The sequence below is a fragment of the Caretta caretta genome, chromosome 1 (genome assembly GCF_965140235.1).
Source record: "Caretta caretta isolate rCarCar2 chromosome 1, rCarCar1.hap1, whole genome shotgun sequence".
In the NCBI taxonomy this organism is placed as follows: domain Eukaryota; kingdom Metazoa; phylum Chordata; order Testudines; family Cheloniidae; genus Caretta; species Caretta caretta.
In genome coordinates, this window is record NC_134206.1 from 263740199 (window position 1) to 263760394 (window position 20196).

The 20196-nt window shown below is 44.0% G+C and overlaps 1 protein-coding gene and 1 long non-coding RNA gene across 4 annotated transcripts; one reads left to right on the plus strand and one right to left on the minus strand.

Annotated features, from left to right (window-relative positions):
- The first annotated feature begins 108 nt into the window (after positions 1–108).
- On the plus strand, positions 109–7196 carry LOC142070539 (uncharacterized). Of its 2 annotated transcripts, XR_012666393.1 has the most exons (4): positions 109–441; positions 586–640; positions 895–1095; positions 4539–7196. It is a non-coding gene; the product is annotated as an uncharacterized LOC142070539 (long non-coding RNA). The 2 variants fall into 2 exon arrangements; XR_012666392.1 differs by having other exon boundaries at positions 109–640.
- Positions 6840–18617, minus strand: LOC142070538 (uncharacterized). Of its 2 annotated transcripts, none has more exons than XM_075124240.1 (7): positions 18364–18617; positions 16800–16889; positions 16266–16328; positions 10753–10948; positions 8855–8965; positions 8232–8321; positions 6840–7164 (listed from the first exon to the last, which is right to left on the minus strand). In XM_075124240.1, the coding sequence occupies exons 1-7, from the start codon at positions 18462–18464 to the stop codon at positions 6910–6912; spliced, it is 906 nt and encodes a 301-aa protein (XP_074980341.1). In that variant the 5' UTR covers positions 18465–18617; the 3' UTR covers positions 6840–6909. The 2 variants fall into 2 exon arrangements, with proteins under 2 accessions (XP_074980341.1, XP_074980340.1); XM_075124239.1 differs by having other exon boundaries at positions 16800–16904.
- Positions 18618–20196: the final 1579 nt, after the last annotated feature.

Consider the following 20196-nt stretch of genomic DNA (forward strand, 5'->3'; position numbering starts at 1 on the left):
ATAGGGCAGGTGTCCCAGGGGGGCTGTCAGGGAACGGGGTGGGGGGGGGTTGGATGGGGCAGGAGTCCGGGGGGGGCGGATAGGAAGTGGGGGGCCAGGCCACGACCCCCTCCCCTAACCAGCCCTCCATACAATTTCCAAAACCCAATGCGGCCCTCAGGCCAAAAAGTTTGCCCGCCCCTGTCCTAGAATAACCAAGTGCAGCTCACAAAAAACAAGTCTTGTCTGATACAAGTGCCATACCTACACCACATGCTTCAGTCAGACATGTCCCCTGCCCATTTGTTCCTTTTGCTCAGGCCCAGCTATCTATCACTGTCTCACATTTCTTCCTAGTTAGTCTCACTTTCTGGCTGGCAAGTTCTAGCCCAGCATTTCCAGCATTGCAAGAGAAGAGTTAAAGTTAAAGAAGACGCTTCATCTTTGATATCTAACGTAATGGTAACACATCTATTTGTAATGCAGTTTAAAATAAGTTTGATGCAATGAGATTTACCTGCCCTAAATTGACTGACTGTGTCTCTAACATTTAGTACAACATCTCTAGTTTGCAGCTTTGTTTGTTTCTTTTTCTTTTTCATAAAGGTGCAAAATGCTCTCTTTTCTGCTTTCCTGCAAAGCATGCTGGGTCACCAAATAGGTAAGAACTGATTTTGTTTTAGTACCTTATGGAAAAGTCCTACAGAATTTAATAAGAATGTAACCATAAAGTTTCATAGAAAATTACTTTGAAAACCTAAAAATTGCAGTAGAGAATGAGATCTCTCCTATAAAAAAAATGTATAGATAGGATAGCTTTAACTAGCTATTCAATAATTATTTTTCCATAAGAGAGAGATGTTTATGCAAATCATTGTTTGCTGAAATGGCTTATGTTTGCATATTGTTCACTAGCTACTCTAGGGGACAATAAAGCACTTGAAAGAGGTATCCAAGCATTTAACCAGAATCCAGATGGTGATTTCAAAAGTGAAAACATTCTGGAAGGAGATTAATGTTATGAACAAAGGCCTACGAAAGAGAAATGAGATGACAGAGATGTTGTTTCCTGGTCTGTCAAAATATATCTCTGAAGATGTGGCATCTGCTGGAAAGGTAATGAGTCCTGTGCACGGTAGCAAGGCACACTTGGGCTGTGATTCTGGGCTGCTGTGTGGCTCCTTTACACTGCTCCTGCAGAGCAAAGAGGATGAAAACCAAACAGATCTTCTCGCTGGGGAATCTGCTTCCACCAACCCAGTGTAAGACGGATTCGCTAGTGGCATAGGGCCTGCAGAATGGGCCTTTACTGCTTCCCATTTGCAGCCCCAAGTTTCATATTGTGCCGGGGGAGGGAAGAGACATGTGGGGAGAGGGAGTGGGTATGGCTGCAGAACTCATAACTGGTATGTAGAAAGTAAAAAGGAAGTGTTATTTATTTATTCCTTCTCATAACACAAGAACTAGGGGTCACTAAATGAAATTAATAGGCAACAGGTTTAAAACAAACAAAAGGAAGTATTTTTTCATACAATGCACAGTCAACCTGTGGCACTCTTTGCCAGAGGATGTTGTAAGGCCAAGACTATAACAAGGTTCAAAAAAGAACTAGTAAGTTCATGAGGATAGATCCATCAATGGCTATTAGCCAGGATGGGCAGAGGTGGTGTCCCTAGCCTCTGTTTGCCAGAAGCTGGGAATGGGTGACGGGGGATAGATCCCTTGATGATTACCTGTTCTGTTCATTCCCTCTGGGGCACCTGGCATTGGCCACTGTCGGAAGACAGGCTACTGGGCTACATGAACCTGTGGTCTGACCCAGTATAGATGTTCTTATATTCTTATTAGGGCTGTTGATTAATCGTAGTTAACTCACGCAATTAACTCAACAAAATTAATCACAATTTAAAAAATTAATCGCGATTAATTGCACTTAATAGAATACCAATTGAAAATGTATTAAATATTTTGGATGTTTTTCTACATTTTCATATATGTTGTATTCTGTCTTGTAATTGAAATCAAAGTGTATATTTTTCATTACAAATATTTGCACTGTAAAAATGATAAAGAAATAGTATTTTTCAGTTCACCTCATTCAAGTATTATAGTGCAATCTCTTTATTGTGAAAGTGCAACTTACAAATATAGATTATTTTTATTACATAACTGCACTCAAAAACAAAACAATATAAAACTTCAGAGCCTACAAGTCCACTCAGTCCTACTTCTTGTTCAGCCAATCGCTAAGACAAACAAGTTTGTTTACATTTATAGGAGATAATGCTGCCTGCTTCTTATTTACAATGTCACCAGAAAGTGAGAACAGGCATTTCAATGGCACGTTTGTAGCTGGCATTGCAAGGTATTTATGTGCCAGATATACTAAACATTCGTATGCTCCTTCAAGCATTCCAGAGGACATGCTTTCATGATGATGACGCTCATTAAAAAAACAGTGTGTTAATTAAATTTGTGACTGAACTCCCTGGAGGAGAATCGTATGTCCCCTGCTCTGTTTTACCCACATTCTGCCATATATTTCATGTTATAGCAGTATCGGATGATGACCCAGCACATGTTGTTCATTTTAAGAACACTTTCCCTGCAGATTTGACAAAATGCAAAAAAGGTACCAATGTGAGATTTCTAAAGATAGCTACATCACTCAACACAAGGTTTAAGAATCTGAAGTGCCTTCCAAAATCTGAGAGGGACGAGGTGTGGAGCATGCTTTCAGAAGTCTTAAAAGAGCAACACGCCAATGCAGAAACTACAGAACCCGAACCACCAAAAAGGAAAATCAACCTTCTGCTAGTGGCATCTAACTTAGATAATGAAAATGAACATGCGTCAGTCTGCATTGCTTTGGATTGTTATGGAGCAGAACCCATCATCAGCATGGAGGCATGTCCTCTGGAATGGTGGTTGAAGCATGAAGGGACATGTGAATCTTTAGCACAACTGGCAAGTAAATATCTTGCCGGCTACAACAGTGCCATGTGACCGCCTGTTCGCACTTTCAGGTGACATTGTAAACAAGAAGCAGACAGCATTATCTCCTGCAAATGTAAACAAACTTATTTGTCTGAGTGACTGACTGAACAAGAAGTAGGACTGAGTGGACTTGTAGGCTCTAAAATTTTACATTGTTTTATTTTTGAATGCAGTTTTTTTCTACATTTGCAAGTTTAACTTTTTTGATAAAAAGATTGCACTACAGTACTTGTATGAGGTGAATTGAAAAATAGCATTTATTTTGTTTACAGTGCAAATACTTGTAATCAAAAATAAATATAAAGTGAGCACTGTACACTTAGTATTCTGTGTTGTAATTGAAATCAATATATCTGAAAATGTAGAAAACATCCAAAAATATTTAAATAAATGGTATTCTATTATTTAACAGTGCAATTAATCACAATTAAGTTTTTTAATCGCTTAACAGCCCTAATTCTTATGTTATGTTGAGCGTCTGAATGGTTCCTCGGGGACAGCTGCTGCTCGGACATAAGTTAGACCAGACTTTGGAGCTGCTCCAGCTTATGTTGGGGACTGAACTGGCTTATGGACCTCTTGTCTTTCTGAGGTATTACCCATTTCACTTTTTGTTGGTCAAGGCTGTTGGCAGCTATGATCATGTTAGGCACACCCTGCACTCTTTACACTGACTCGCTGCAAAGCAGGAGCTGGAGTTTAATTTGGCCCAGATAGTTTTTTAAAAGATTTTAGGTCAGCTTCCCAGCTGGTGTAAATCATTGTTGCTCCATTACATCAGTGGAGCTGCAACAATTGACAACAGCTGGGGATCTGGGTTCTTAATGGTACAGACCCTGGCCAGATTCAAGATCTCATTCTGGAGCCTTTTTCTCTGGGTTATATTTATATTCTGAAGTCACCAGCTTTTCAGGGATCCCTCCACTACAGACCAGGTGGTGGGCATTTTTATTCTCACTTGGGTGATCTTCTGGAAGTCACTCTTCCTTGAGATTTGTTTTAGCTCCTCCCTGACTATTTTTAAATGACACTAAAATGTGTAGTACTTTGGGGGAGAGGTGCTTTATAAATACAAATAGTCACTGTGTTGTTATATTGACTGATCGAATAGAAAAGAACAATGTAACTTGGATTAACCTTCAGCCTCTTTATTTTCATTTTATGTTTTATTAACCAAGGCATGTTACACCACAATAAATAGCACATTGTGTTGGCTTGGAAATTGTACTCTTGTCCTGTCTTATAATTCTAAGATCAGATGCTAGATAATTTGTTTGAAGATGGGAATCTTGGCGAGTCCAAAGTTAGATGCAGAAATTAATAGGTCAATTTGAGTGGATAATACTGTGTCCATGTTTTGCATTCCAGGAGTAGAAAGGTGTGACAGGGCGAACAGAAATGAGAAACCAAACCATAATAGCCATGCGTTCTCACAACCTTCTAGGCATTGCAGTAGATATGGTGTTTGTTATGACGGTTTGCAGGTCAGTTTGTCCATGCCTATCCCCATCCAGATTTAAATCTCGGGCCTTTCCCATCCCAATGTTTCTGTTCTCTTTCAGATCTGGATTGTATCTTCTGTAAGCAGCATGTCTACTAGAAAGCATTTTGACAAGGAGCTGGATGGCATATTTCAGTTCCTGGAAGTGGATGTTGAAGAATTTCCCCCAGAGAGCATGCAGAGAAGCCAAGCACCCGCTGAGGAATATTAAAAGGGAATCCGATCGTTTACCAGCCCTTCAGTAACAAGACAAACAAGTGAGATTGGTCACTTTCATTTAGTTCCTCGCATTGGATTTCATAAACTGCCTTCCCAAGCCAGATCTCCAAGCTTATGAGCACATGCTGAGAAACCTGCATAGGAGGGAGAGCATTTCTGGGGGGAAGAGGACTCTCTGACTTAATCATAGAATCATAGAATATCAGGGTTGGAAGGGACCCCAGAAGGTCATCTAGTCCAACCCCCTGCTCGAAGCAGGACCAATTCCCAGTTAAATCATCCCAGCCAGGGCTTTGTCAAGCCTGACCTTAAAAACCTCTAAGGAAGGAGATTCTACCACCTCCCTAGGTAACGCATTCCAGCGTTTCACCACCCTCATAGTGAAAAAGTTTTTCCTAATATCCAATCTAAACCTCCCCCACTGCAACTTGAGACAATTACTCCTCGTTCTGTCATCTGCTACCATTGAGAACAGTCTAGAGCCATCCTCTTTGGAACCCCCTTTCAGGTAGTTGAAAGCAGCTATCAAATCCCCCCTCATTCTTCTCTTCTGCAGACTAAACAATCCCAGCTCCCTCAGCCTCTCCTCATAAGTCATGTGTTCTAGACTCCTAATCATTTTTGTTGCCCTAATTGTCTGATTGGAGCAGATACATGATTTTTTCAGGCCCTTTATCATTACCATCCATTGTAAGTCCAGTGTTTAAATGATCTGGGGCCCAGTCCTGCTGTACATAGCTGGGCAAAACTCCTATTGAAGTCAATACAAGTTTTGCCTGAGAAAGGATTGCTGGATCAGGGCCATTCATTCATAGTTATTGATGGAAGGGCAGGAATGCAACATTTTCGTCCCAGTGGTCTTAACCAGGAACAAGCAATCAAATGTCTCCTACGCAGATGATGCTACAAAATAAAAGAACCGGGCCTCCTACTATGTGTAGCATTTGTATAACTGAAGGGGCTGATCTGTTGCAAAAGCCTAGGACTGTGAGTCACCATGTTATTCCCCCATCCCCCACCTCCAGTGAGAGGGAAACTTACTTGTGCTTAGCTGGGTGTCAGCTCCTTAATACCAGTAGCCTTTTAACCACCCAAATCTTGCAGGTTAGCAATAGGTGTACCCAAATGCCCAAGCCCCTTTGAGGCATTCCCCTGTAGTGTCCAGCACGTTATCCACTGAACGCTCACAGAAATACCAGGCCTGCTGTCCTCAAAAGGACAGTGCACATACTAACTTGAATGATTTATCTGAGGATTCCTGCTTTGCTTAACACCACAGCACTTAGATATATTTATAGTAAAAACAAGACTAAGCTCTTAAACTATTAACTATTAACAAAGAACAGAGAGATTCAAATGATTAGTGAGTAAGGCTAATGGAAACAGAATGGTTACATATACAAGAAAATTAATACATGCTTTCTAGAGACTAAACTTAAGTTCACAAGCCAAACCCGTTTCTAAAGAAGTTTATTTTACCCAAAGCCTTTTCTGCAGCTTTTCAGCGAAATTTGGTTGAGATCCTGTTTTCACAAATGTAAACTACTGTTGATTTACTTCCTAGGTGCAGGATAAAAGGGTGTGTTTTTGTCTTTTCCCTGTATCTCCCAAAGTTCATTGTCTCTAGTTAGGGGCGGTATCACTTGTTTTTTTCCAGTGTGTTCTTCTCTATTGACTTCACATGTCTCTGTTGACTTCCTTTGTAGATGGGGATTCCACTGTGCTAGATTACAATCTTAATTTACATTTTGGCAGAGAAAGACACATTATCTCCTTTCTGAAAGAAAACCTGCCTTCCTCTTGGTTGGTGACTCATACCTTGATACCGAATCTAAACATATTTCCAGTACAGGCACATAACTCCTCACATAATATCTGTACATACATTTCACAACCCTATTAATGACCAGTGCAACCCTGGTTTTAATTTGAGATCTCTCATGGCATTCTTTATGGATAACTACTATGAAAGCTATGTGCAAAGTATAGTGAGCTTGTCAAGCCTGTTAGGATTGCTGCTATAAGGCAGTGAACCCTTTGCCAGCAGGTACCAGTGGTCTCTGTGTGTCATCCCCTTCCAGATCATATGCTACAAGAGCTAAAACCTGAGCATTTCCTGACTAAAAAAGACAAACTGCAAGGCTGCTGTTTCACTATTTTTTTTTATTGTTTTATAACACAGAGGTATAATTGAATTCCAAACACCATTCCATTTAATCATAGATTACAGCTTTCTTGTACACTAGTCTCCCACATGCCAGTACGGGCCACAGAAAGTTTAATGGCATCCTATCCTCCACGTTTTTATTGTCCACATGCTGTATGCAAGAGATTGGGATTCTTTCCTCTGTGGGCCACACAGCTTTAATGGGCGGGTTCTGAAGAAGCAACAAACAGTAAATTTTGTAGCACTCTGCTGTGAAATGTACAAGTGGCTGAAACGTCTGTAGATCAGGAGAAAGTGAAGGCTGAAAATAAAGTGAGAACAGTGAGTATCGTAGGGGTTTTGCAATGTTCTTATGCTAATTGTTAAGCAGATTCTACCACCACCCTTTGACTCAGTTTGCAGCTTATAAATATGAAGTAACTAACATCAGTAATGGAATTCATAAGCCAGAACTGATAGTAGTGAGAGAGACACATCCAGGGTTTTATTTAGTCTGATCTCCCCATCAGGAGAAGTTCTAGGTTATGGGACTCAGCCTGCCAGAGGCCTGACAAAATTCATGGGCTGTCTTTTCTCCCACATATCCAAACAAAGCCTTTCTGGAGACCAGAGAAACCAGAGATTTTTGAAATGTCCAAATTGCAGGCTGACCACACAGCTCCATTTCAGCCCTGATAGACATTTACCACAAGAAACCGGACAGAATCTGGTTTTATAGAACTGAAATATAGGTATTGAAATCAGGGTTTCACCCACATACTGTTGTCCCAGTTCCACATAGCACAACGTAATGTATGCCCAGCTCTCATGGAAAAGCACAGAAGCCAGACGCACATTCTCTATCAGCCCCTTCTGGCTGATGGAAGGTGTGGCATCAACAGGGTGTGAAGGGAGGAGCATCTAGAGCTCTTCAGCCAGAGGCATTACCATGATATGCAGCTACACTACAAACATACTTCTGGCATTTTAACTACATCCCTGAGGGGGTGTGAAAAATCCACTCCCCGAGAAATGCATTTATACCAACCTAGCCCCCCCGTGTAGTCAGTGCTAGGTCGACAGAAGGGCTTCTCCTGTCAACATAGCTACTTCCTCTCATAGAGGGATTTCTTCTGTAGGTGTAGTAGCATCTTCACTGAAGCGCTACAGTTGCACCGCTGCAGTGTTTTACGTGTAGACCTGCCCTTTGGGGGGTGGTGGTGGAAAGGGGGGGGCTGGACAGGAAAATTCTTGGGGTTTGGTGAATCCCACCCCCATGGTAGAAGTGGACAATACAACACAGAACTCAGTGGTGTGACTTTTAATACTGTGAGTTTCACAGACATGTTTGGAAATGGAACCCCCTTCCCAGGGTTGGCATTTACTCACCCCAATCTTGTCTTGGTAATAGTCTTCTCCATAGTTAAAATAGAGATTTTTAAGGTGATTCTTTATCTCTCTTGCCAGCCCAGGAGGCAACTACAAACCAAACAAAGAACAAAACAGCCTGAGTTAGCCGATATGAAATGGGAATAATCCACTTCCTGGTTATTGGCCCAACTGTGATTTGAAAACTTCCAGCGCCAAGGGTTTGGGCAAATGTCCAGACTGGGACATGGGGTTGAAAGGACATTTTTAACTCTTGTAAGTGCATTCCAGCCAGTCAATGACAGAATTAGTGTCTCTCAGTCATGTGACCTACCACACTACATATGACTCAGCCATTCTTCTATCACATCAATTACAAATATAAAGGAATCACAGTTCTCCCCTCTGCTCTGCCTGTCCTGCACATCTCACAATTTAGCTCAGGTTATTTCCATTGTAGCTGCCTGTCTACGTTAGGGCTTCCAGCATCTCTCACACTGGTGGCACTGAACCAGGTTGAGCAACTGTGGGACACTTGATATATTTCCCTTTTGTGAATAAGGCGGTAGAGAGGTGGCAGATCTAAACAGGTTACCCAGCTTCCCGCTGCTACCCAAGTCCTACTGCCCTATAATGTTAAATACCTGTTGGCTGTCAAAGATGCGTGTAGTTTTCTTTGAAACTGGAATCTCAAGGAGTTCAAAAATTCGCTCCAGTCTTTGTGACAGCTCTTCTTCACATTTGGAAAACACAGTCTGCAGTGCAAAGGTAACAACAGAGCACTGTAAATTCTGATGAGGCTCAAGAGTCATGGTGCAGTACATATGAGACTTAAGCCTCATCTGCAGTAGAGAGGTCATTCGACTGCAACATCCCTTAATCAGTAAAAATGCAACTTGAATCCATGTGCAAAAATGCTTCAGGCAGCTGTCAGGGATTGAAGTTATCTCACTAATAGCTATAAGTTAATCAATTAAGTGAGTGCCAGTGTGGGCACCTCCCACTGCACAATCGGTGCAGACATTTCAGACAGCAGTCACTCCATTTCTGTGCACCTGTGCTGTCCTCTTAATTGCACAGTGATAATTTTTTCCCCAATACACCCAGCCTTGAAGCAATAATTAAAAATCAAAATTAGATCTCCTATGTGGCTCGGCACAAGGAATCACAAGGAAACCAGACAAGATGCTGCAACACTCTCAGCTGATGCCTAGTTGGATTGAGAAATGGCAACGAGAAATTGAACCTGCTCGTCTGAATGCCAGGACTGTGCAGCACCATTAGGTTGGTCTCCATGGCATTCCATAGGCCCTGCTGGGCTGGAAAATAAGAGCTAACAACTTAGTAGCTGACACGAGTGGGACACTTCCCAGGGGCATGCAGGGTTGTGAGGCATCTCGCTACCACTGGCTCTTAGCATGAGGACGTCTTGTCTCTACCTGCTGTGCGTCAGCTCCCCGACTCCCCCAGACTCTGGCAACACAAGCCCTGCTTTCCAGGCCTCTGCAGGCCTCACTTCTCTGTACAGGTTAGCAAGAGAAACCCAACAACTCCTGAGTCCTCTGTGTGTCCCCCTGGAGCATCCAGCCTCTAATTCATTGAACACTCTTAGAACTCTCAGATTTTCTGCACCCAGGACACACCAGCTTACTAGAGTCAACTCAGGATCACCACTCCACTTAACATACAGCACTTAGATACATGGATAGTGAAACAAGAATAAGGCTTTTTTTTATCAAAATGCAGAGATTCAAATGATAGTAAGTAACAATACTGGTTACATATAAACCATAACATGCTTGTTACAGCCTAAGCTAAACTCACAAGGTATTCCCCTGTCTCTTACAGGAGAGTTTACTCCCAGGCTTTTCCCCAGCATTTTCAACCAAGATGGCTGAAATCCCCCTTTCATAAAATCAAGCCAGCTGGAAACTTGTCTTCACAGACTGAAGGATGCCAGAGCATCTCCCTGCACCCCCCAGGTATACCAGGACAGACCTGTGATCTTCACCTGAAAAGAGGGCTCCCTTGCCTGTTTATCTCTTTCAGTTAAATTCCTTCTGAAGTCTCCGCAAACTCTTAATGAGCATTTGACTCAGTATGGGAATAGAATTCTATTGTAAGACACATAACGGCCCACCAAAGAGATAAGTATCGCCCTCCTCCTGTCTGGACAGTTTGTCTCATGATGCACTACATTTCAGTGACCTGCCTTCAACTACCAGTCCCACAGAGCCGAATTTTCAGCAGATACACTTAACTCCTCACGTATTCTCCATACATTCCTTTTACAATGATTATGATGTCATGTGTGACACAGGCTTTCATTAGAGACCACACCTGACATTCTTTTGATGAAACCAGCGGATCCCCGTACCTCTATGTCCTCGGCCAGTTGGCATCAAGAGGTGCTTAGGTCACATCTAGTTTCCTGCTTGAGCGTGCAAGTCCTAAATGCCAGTCATTAGACTGGCTCCTACAGTGCTATTATTTTTTCCAAGACTTTATACATTTGAGTTCTAGGATATGAACAGAAACAAACCTTAATTATGGTGCTACCGTCTTCATACGTCATTGGGAAGGCAGAGCCATCTGCAGCACATTTGGCTTTCTCCCATTCATGTGTCCTGAGCCTTTGGTACATCTCCAGCACATCTGATTCTTGACAAGGGTCATTCAGGTTCTCAGAGAACTTATGGCTTCCCATTGCATCGGCCAAGACAGGCTCCAATCCAGGGCTAAAAGGCGGGTTAAAAAGTTCATTTTAAAATGAAAGTGCTAGATACAAAGGAGAAACATCAAGAATAAAGGGATATTCATAAAGGGATAACTAATAATAATCTGGAAATACTTTATGAATTGCCATACAATTCACAAGACACAGCCTCTACTCTGCACTTCCCAAACCTAAACTGATATCTGCCTGACCAGGGAGCATCCGGGTGTGCCAGATTCTGCTTGGAAAAATATCACTCTCACAGCGATATTCCGCACGTGGCAGCTACCATGATCTAAACAGCACTTGGGTTTTGTCTCGAGAGCTTGCCTCTTTCATCTGCACTTGGGTATTGGGGCAGACGCAGAGCTGCCATAGTCGCCCATCTCACTGTAGCCAGTAGCACACAGGCTCCATGGAGGCTGAGCATCTGGGGAGGGGACACTTCAGCTGCCAAGATGGCATAGAGGCGTTACAGCAGGGGCGGGCAAACTTTTTGGCCTGAGGGCCACATCGGGTTTCAGAAATTGTACGGAGGGCCGGTTAGGGGAGGCTGTGCCTCCTCAAACAGCCAGGCGTGGCCCGGCTTCTGCCCCCTATCCCCTCCCTGCTTCTCACCCCCTGATGCCCCCCGGGACTCCTGCCCCATCCATCCCCCCATGTTCCCTGTCAGCCCTCCCAGGACCTCTGCCCCATCCATACCCCCCCCCACTCACTGTCCCCTGACTGCCCCCGGAAACCCCGCCCCTGACTGACCCCGCTGTCTCATCCAACGCCTTCTCTCATTCCTGACAGCCCCCCCAGGACCTCTGCCCTATCCAACCCCCCTTCTTCCTGTCCCCTGACTGCCTCCGGGACCCCTACCCCTGACTGCCCCCTAGCCCCCCATCCAACCCCCCTCTCTGTCCTGACTTACCACCCCCCCCGGGACACCTGCCCCATCCAAACCCCCTTCTCCCTGTCCCCTGACTGCCCCCGGAACCCCCACCGACCCATCCAACCCCCTCTCCTTCCTGACTGTCCCCCCGGGAACCCTGCTCCCATTCAACCCCCCTCTGACCACCCTGCCCCCTATCCACCCCCCCCCCGAACTCCCCTGCTCCGTGCCCCCTTACTGCGCTGCCTGGAGCACCGGTGACTGGCGCAGCTAGAGCTGCGCCGCCTGGCTGGAGCCAGCCATGCCACCGCGCAGCACCGAGCACCCGGTCAGGCCGGGCTCTGCAGCTGCGCTGCCCCAGGAGCTCGCAGCCCTGCCGCCCAGAGCATTGCGCCGGCAGCGCAGTGAGCTGAGGCTGTGGGGGAGGGGGAACAGCAGGAGAGGGGCCGGGGGCGAGCCTCCCAGGCCAGGAGCTCAGGGGCCGGGCAGAAGGGTCCCGTGGGCCGGATGTGACCCGCAGGCCATTGTTTGCCCACCTCTGCTTTACAGTGTTGGGAAAAGGATCAGGCTCTTTGTAGAAAGATAAGCTCTGGAGGAAATATTTACAAATCCTCTACATTTGCTCGAAGACTCTTTTTTCTTTCTTCAGCTTTTCACATTCTTCCTCCTTCTGATGAAACTTTTCTGCACTGACCATTCTGGGAAGCTCCATGAAACAGATTCATGGACAAAATAAATATCACCAACCAACCAATGATGCACATGAGAAGACGAGGGTTAGCCACCCATTCCAGAAGTTATGAGACAGTCCCAGCTTCTCACCCATCTATTCTGAAAGCCCAACTCACAGGACAGTTATTGTCCCAGATGTATTTATGGCCTTGCAATGTTGTGATGCTGCCACTGCCAAATGCAGTGTTGTTACACTGTGGAGGCAGGATGTAATGTTGTCATACAGTGACACAATGTCATGACATGATTTCTTGTTTCACAGGTTGAATACACCAAGGCACTTAATAGGATTCATTTAGATACTGCAGGGATTTGCTAGCCCAGATATTTATACTTAGGAGGAAGTTAATGTGTATTACAAACTATGATCTGATCCAGCACGCACTGAAGTCAATATCAAAACTCCCACTGACTTTGATAAGAGCAGGTTCAGGTCCAGTGTGTCAAAACCTTGGGTAATAAACATCTTTTGATGGACAAGCAACGTTGCTTGTCCCTAACTCCCAAAAATCCCCTTTTCCCTGAGCACTGACATGTGTGCTGATGTCTTCATGCACCTTCATGAAGTTTGTTCACAAGGTTGTATTTGTAGAGTCCCAACAAGTTCACAGGTGACAGATGTACTAGACAGATGGGAGGAGGATCACTGGCCCCAGGTGAAGAGGCAATTCACAGAATAGCAACAAAAATACACAATACTCACAGCAATCAGTCTCACTTGCTGCTTCTTGACTACAGATGAGACAAACAATGTTGAATAAAAAATGCCGATGGGAATAAACCCAGAAAAAAAAACGCAGATGGGAATAAACCCAGAAAACTGAACTTTGGAGAAGTTCAGATCCAGATCCAGATCCGGATCTGGCCTTTACAACTAGCCTACTGCACTTGGTTGAACAAAATCTCTGGATCCAACTTGGTCTGAATTTGAGGGGGAATTTGGATCTAGCCCCAATCGTTGTATCATGGATCACTTTCTGTTAACAACTTGAACCTTTGTCCTACATCAACCAAGTCTTGAGTTTGACAAAATTCTAAGAAAAACACTGTACCTGTCCCATGAGGCATTGCAAACCCTCCCCAAAGCACCCTGAGGCCAGTTGCACAGTGGGATAGCTACCCACAGTGCACTGCTCTCTGTATTGATGCAACAGCTACTAGTGTGGATGCACTCTGCCGATACAAGGAGCTAGTGTGGACATGCAACAGCAGTTTTAACTTTTGCTGACCAAACTTTGTAGTGTAGACAAGGCCTCAGTGCCCCCATCTGTACAATGGGGATAACAGCACTGCTCTACCTCACCAGGGCTGTGAGGAGAAATAGGTTAGACATTGTGAGGCGCTCAGATACTATGGTGATGGGGCCACATAAGTACCACAGGTAGAGTGGGAACTTCTCTATACCACACTGCTATCCCTTCCCTGCGGTTTGGCCCCTTCTTTTCACCTACATCCCTCACATCTCCCTCTTTTCTGAATGTAACCTTGGCTCAGAGGGCTTCACTGTCTTTCTTCTGAGTTTCTTCTGCATTCTCTCTTCAACACCCCCTGCAGAGGGATTCCTGTTTTACAGGCTCATTAATGACTTCCAGATCCTTGATTTAAATCACCTCCCCTTTCTTATCTTAATCCCCTGCCTCTGTTTGTAAACAAAATACTGACTCCCTGCCCCAGGGGCACAAGCTGGGAGCAGCCCCCCTCCTCTGAAGAACCTACATTCCACACACATGCTCTGCTGCAGTGAAGAGCTTCTCCAGGGAACAAGAAACCTCCTGTATTAAACTTGGGCAGGGGTGTGTGTGTGTGGCAAGAGCCCCCCCGCTCTGCTCCCCTTAAATGGTGCCCACTGGCAGATTAGCCACTAAGGCAAGGGGGCCTGTGCCCAGGGACCCCAGCCAATTGGGGAGCCCCAGAAAAAGGGACACCCCCACACCCTGACATGCTCTGCCCACCCAGCGCTCCTGCCCCTATTTTCCCAGCAGGAGGGTGGGGGGACTGCAGGAGGAAGGAGTGGAGGGGCCCTACTTGCTCTGGCCAGCGCCCCACAAAAGCTTAATCTGCCATTGATGGTGCCCCTGAGGGGAAATTTGGATCTAGCTCCAATCTCTGTATCATGGATCACTTTCTGTTAACAACCTGAACCTTTGTCCTACATCAACCAAGTCTTGAGTTTGACAAAATTCTAAGAAAAACCTTTCAGGTTTGAAAAAGATTGCTTAGCTATTTCCCTTATCATAAAAAGAAAAGGAGTACTTGTGGCACCTTAGAGACTAACCAATTTATTTGAGCATGAGCTTTCGTGAGCTACAGCTCACTTCATCAGATGTATACCGTGGAAACTGCAGCAGACTTTATATACACACAGAGAATATGAAACAATACCTCCTCCCACCCCACTGTCCTGCTGGACAGTGGGGTGGGAGGAGGTATTGTTTCATATTCTCTGTGTGTATATAAAGTCTGCTGCAGTTTCCACGGTATACATCTGATGAAGTGAGCTGTAGCTCACGAAAGCTCATGCTCAAATAAATTGGTTAGTCTCTAAGGTGCCACAAGTACTCCTTTTCTTTTTGCGAATACAGACTAACACGGCTGTTCCTCTGTTCCCTTATCATAGAATATCAGGATCGGAAGGGACCTCAGGAGGTCATCTAGTCCAAACCCCCTCTCAAAGCACGGTCAATCCCCAATTTTTGCCCCAAATCCCTAAATGACCCCCTCAACGATTGAACTCACAACCGTGGGTTTAGCATGCCAATGCTCAAACCACTGAGCTATCCCTTCCCCTTATCTTGGCTGCCTCTATATTTCCTTTTTCTAGCTGGGATTGGAAACTCCAAAATGCCATGGAGAGAGGCTGTTGTCATTGTAATGCCATCCTGACCAGGCACAGAAGTTGCAGGAAATCTCACACTAAAGCCTGTTCTTATCCAATTTCCAGCCCAGTTATATGGGACTCAGATAAGGCTAAAGAAAATCCTTACTTTTGTGTGTTAATTGGAACCAACCTGTTTGAAATTTGCTCATCACTATTCTTGATCTTTTTGGAGGATTCATTTTGGCATTTTATGCTTGTGAATTGCATCTCTAGGGTGCTGCCTCTCTTCTCTCCCCCACAGTTCACCCCTTTCCACCCTCACCAGAATCCCAGCTGCCACCCTTCCTTTAGGAGCTTGTCAAAGCCACCCCTTAAATAGCTGTTAAGATGTCACTGCTAAGTAATGCAGGACTCTCCCTTTCCTCTAGGAGCAGAGTATGTCATGGCAGCTGCACTCACAGTCCTGCCAAGTATAAGTTTACCACCTGCCCTTTCTATATCAGGAAGGGTGGCTTTATCCTGTGTCCCGCTGATGCACAAGGGGTTATTACCTATTCAGAAAATGATTTGGAATGGAGCTAAAATTCATGATAGTGTTTCACGACATGACATGATTTCAAGATGGAAATCACACAGCATTATAAGGCCGTGGTGTTACATCACACTGTCAGATTTGCATTGCAAGACAAACTGAAGTTGGTAGCAGCCTCAGGACCTGACCATGGACAGCGATGCCAAGTCAGAGAACTGTAGCTGGTCCAATCACTAGGCATGTTGATATTTTAGTATCAACACCCACAAGCAAGGAGAAAGTCCACATGGAAACATACAAGACTTCTTTGATATGGTAGATTCTTGAGAAAGAATCACAATATTTTTCACTCTCATTGAGGCCTGACCCTCCCCACTTACCTGAGCCGTTCTTGCAAAATCTCTAGTCGTTTCTCTGCGCCTTCAAATCGAGCATTCATTTCCCTTCCGTCAGGCAAAGAATGATGCAAAGGGATTAGAGTTAATAAAATATCCATAAAATAATAACATCTGCAAAAGCTGAAGCCCCTCCCAAAATTCTTAGTCAGCCCGTCAGCAAAAAAATTGAAAAAGTCAAGACTTATATGGCTAAAAACATGTCTGCCTAGCTGGGTGGCCATGGCTCTGACCTGCCATGTGGGAGACCTGTGATGATCTTAGCCACCCTCTCTCTGCCTCTTTCTCAGGAGTCAGCGCCAAGCAATGGTGCCAAGGCAGATCACTGAGCCTCTGGAGACAAGAAGGGCCACACATTATCTCTCTAGCCAAAGAAGGGAACAGCGTCTCAATAAAAGGCAAGGAGGACAAATGACAAGAACAGTGTGAACCTCAGGGATCCATTAGGAACATGAACACTAGTTTGGCCCCAGGTGTAGGCGTCTAAAATGGAATATAATTTCAGATCACCAAACTTACCTGAGTTTGTCTTCCACAGATTTCACCCGTTGTTCCATCTTGGTTTCATCCAAATTTGTGAGCTCATCCTGTGGAGCCTCACTTTCACCTCTGGAAGGCAGAGAGCTACTGAGGATGACCGATAACTCACTAGAAGTCTTTCCAACATAAGAGTGACAACACTAACAACACTTCTATCCAGTAAACCCGTACCATCACAGAAAAAAGAGGAAACAAATACAATCTAAAAATGTCAAAACAAAAAACCCTACCCCAAGCAGATGTTTTACCCCAAAAAGAGTGAAGTGCCAGGGTCTCCGTGAAATCCACTCAAGACTTCACCATTACTACTGATTTTATGTGGAAGGGATGGGAGACAGTATAAAACCCTAAAATAGACAGATTAGCAATAATCACTAGGGCAGGATGAACTGGGCAAGATAAAATAAGAACTCACCACACAAAACTTAAACTGAATCTAAAACCATTTCAGAGGTTGGAAAAAAAATCTGGCTTGCTATTTTGCTTAAACCCAGTCTTCAGTATTTTAAAGATACCTTTATTTTAGAGAGCGTCAGTTAGAAAAAGAGAAAGATGGAAATAGGTTGTAGCATTCTAAAGATATTTTTCAGTTTCATGGATGCTTCTCTGTTTCCTGGTTCTTCCAAGGACCAGAAATGCCAATATTGTTCTGGAGAGATTTCCAGCTCAGTTTTGCAGGTTCAAGATATTCCTGCAATTCAGTTATTGACTGAGTAAGGATCTGACCCCCTGCCACTGAACCCCAGTGTCAGATAAAGGATGAGGGACCATTGGTAACTGCAAGTCTATAATTCTCTTCTAAGGCTGGCTCATGAACTGCTGTCTAATATTAACGGAAGGAGCAGTTCTCTGGTTCTTCACTGGGTGTCACTGCGGTAGAAAACCTCTCTTTTGAAACTGAAACAGGTTCCAAACTGTGCAGCTTGAGCTTGCTCCATCTGTACAATGATCGGACCCAAAACTCCAGATTCAAATAACCCCAAATTTTAGGGGAAGTCCAGCTTTGGAGCTGAATTGTGCAGCTCCACTCCATCTATAGTTAAGACTTACTGCACAAACACATACTGGCCAAGCTTTTGCAGCTGACCATGGGATGATTCAGGATGTGTGTGTGTGTGGTGCCTGTGGGTGAACCCAAATGAGCAGAAAAGGTCAAGTTCAGCAGTGGTCAGTGAAAAAGCAAACCCTGTTCTCCCCTCACAGTATGTGCGGGAACAATCATTTTGCAGTGAAACTACTTTCAACAAAAATGGCAATTTTCTAACTGGGGGAAAATCAAGGCACTTTAAGATTTCATTCAGGGGGAGGATAGGGGACGTGCAGAATTTTGTCATTTTTGGTTGCAAATATCTGTGGTCTTCAACCTGGATTGAAATTTGCAAATGCTCAGATTAAAAAAAAATAAATGATGCTGTCTCTGCCTGCAAACACTGACAACAGGAAGAACTTTGCGTGAGAGTTTCACAACCATTTTTAAACAGAAACTTAGAGCTCGTATTACACATGCTGTGATTACCCACTGAGTTCTCATTGCCCAGCATACCTGGTGGTCTCTTCTGAAGCCCCTGTTCTGCGATCCAACTCCTTGCACTGTGAAACCTCTGGCCGAGCTGTGCCTGGCTTAGGCAAAGCGCTTTGCTCCATGCTTCTATGAAAATAGCAAATGTCTCTTCCAAACTTTCCACACCGAATGCAAAACTAATTTCTTTGACTTCGCTTTCTTATGATAGTCTGTTTGTACGCTGTCCCCCTTCGCCCACTCACACTCCCCTGACCTATAAGCAATTTAATGCAGCGCTCCTGCAGCCTGAAAAAGAAACTATTATTGCTATTTATAGTTTTAAATATGTGGGAGGTGTTTAAATGTGTTGATGGTATCCAGAGCAGTGGACAGACAATCTCTTTGCAAAACCAGAGTAGAAGGCCAAGAGATTTCCTGCCTTGGTAGTGGGAGCTTGATTTCGGACACAATCCAATTTCTATTGAAGTAAATGGGAGTCTTCACAGTAGAACTGAGTGAAAAATTGATTTTTTGGCTTGTTGGAAATTTCACAATTCAAAAAAAAATGTTACAGTTCAAAATGAAAATGTAAATCTTGAACATTTTCAGCAAATTGAAAATTCAAAAATAAATCAACAAAAAGTAAGTCTCATTTTGGCTCGATTGAAATGTTTTGTTTCCACAAAATTGAAATGTTTTATTTTGATTTGAGCTGTTACATTTAAAAATAAAATGAAATGAACATTTGAAACAAAGTTGTTTCCAACTAAACTATCAAAATTCTTTGGTCAGAAAAATATTGAAACAGTCCATTTGGCATTTTTCAGCTTGACGTAAAAAACTCAAAATGAAAAATGTGGCAAAACTGACATGAATTTGCGGATGTTTGGCTGTTGCCAAATTTTTTGGTGTTTATTGCCCCAAAAAAGTTTTCTGTGAAAATTTGCTCAGCTCTATATACAACACCCCTCCTCAGTCACACCCACCAACAGAAGCAAGCCAACAAACACAAAGCCTATAGCCTGATCGAGCTTTTTCTCCTACAGCCAGGAAAGGACGAGAGAGAGTTTTTTATTGCTATTTCTAGTTTAAAATACTCAGGAGATGCTCAGATACTACGGCAACAGGGGCTAGCTAAGTAGTGGACTAGACAGAATCTAGTTGTAATGCTAGAGAAGTGGGCAGCCAAGAGTTCCGATGATCCAGCAGCGGGAGGCTGGAGAAGCATTAAATCCAAAATAAATCCTTATCTGGGCTCAGAATCTGCCCTGACCTCAGCCACCAACAGTCATAGACCCATGAGAGGGATAACTGATTTAGGACCTGATCCAACTCCCATTTAAGTCACTGGAAATCTTCACACTGCCATCAGTGTGAGCTGAATTGGGACCTTACTGGCTTGGCCAGCCGTGATACTTATAGAGTTTAGAGTTTAATACTGTTTGGTTTTTTGATTTTCTGGGTAACTCTGAGCAGGGCTGCTGAGTGTTTTAGCCATCGCTGGGAAGTTGCTGACCCTTCACATTGCTGAGGTGTGGCCAGGGCTGGATTAACCCTTTGTGGGCCTCTTCCAAGTGTGGGCCTGGTGCCATGGTGCCACCAGAGCCATTGTAAACCCGGTAGTGACCTTGAGGGACTTTTGGAAAACTAGCAGATTGCTACAGCTCTGCTGTCGTTCTGGACTTACAAAATTTGACTCATTTATTAATGTATTTTACCTGCTTTACCTTCTCATTTCTTTTTCTTAGTTGACAAATCTTTAGTTAGTTTACTAGAGAATTGGCTGCCAGCATTGTTTTTGGTAACATCTAGAGTAGCAACTGGTCTGAGGTAAGCAACTGGTCTTTGGGATTGGGAGTAACCTAATGTGATGTG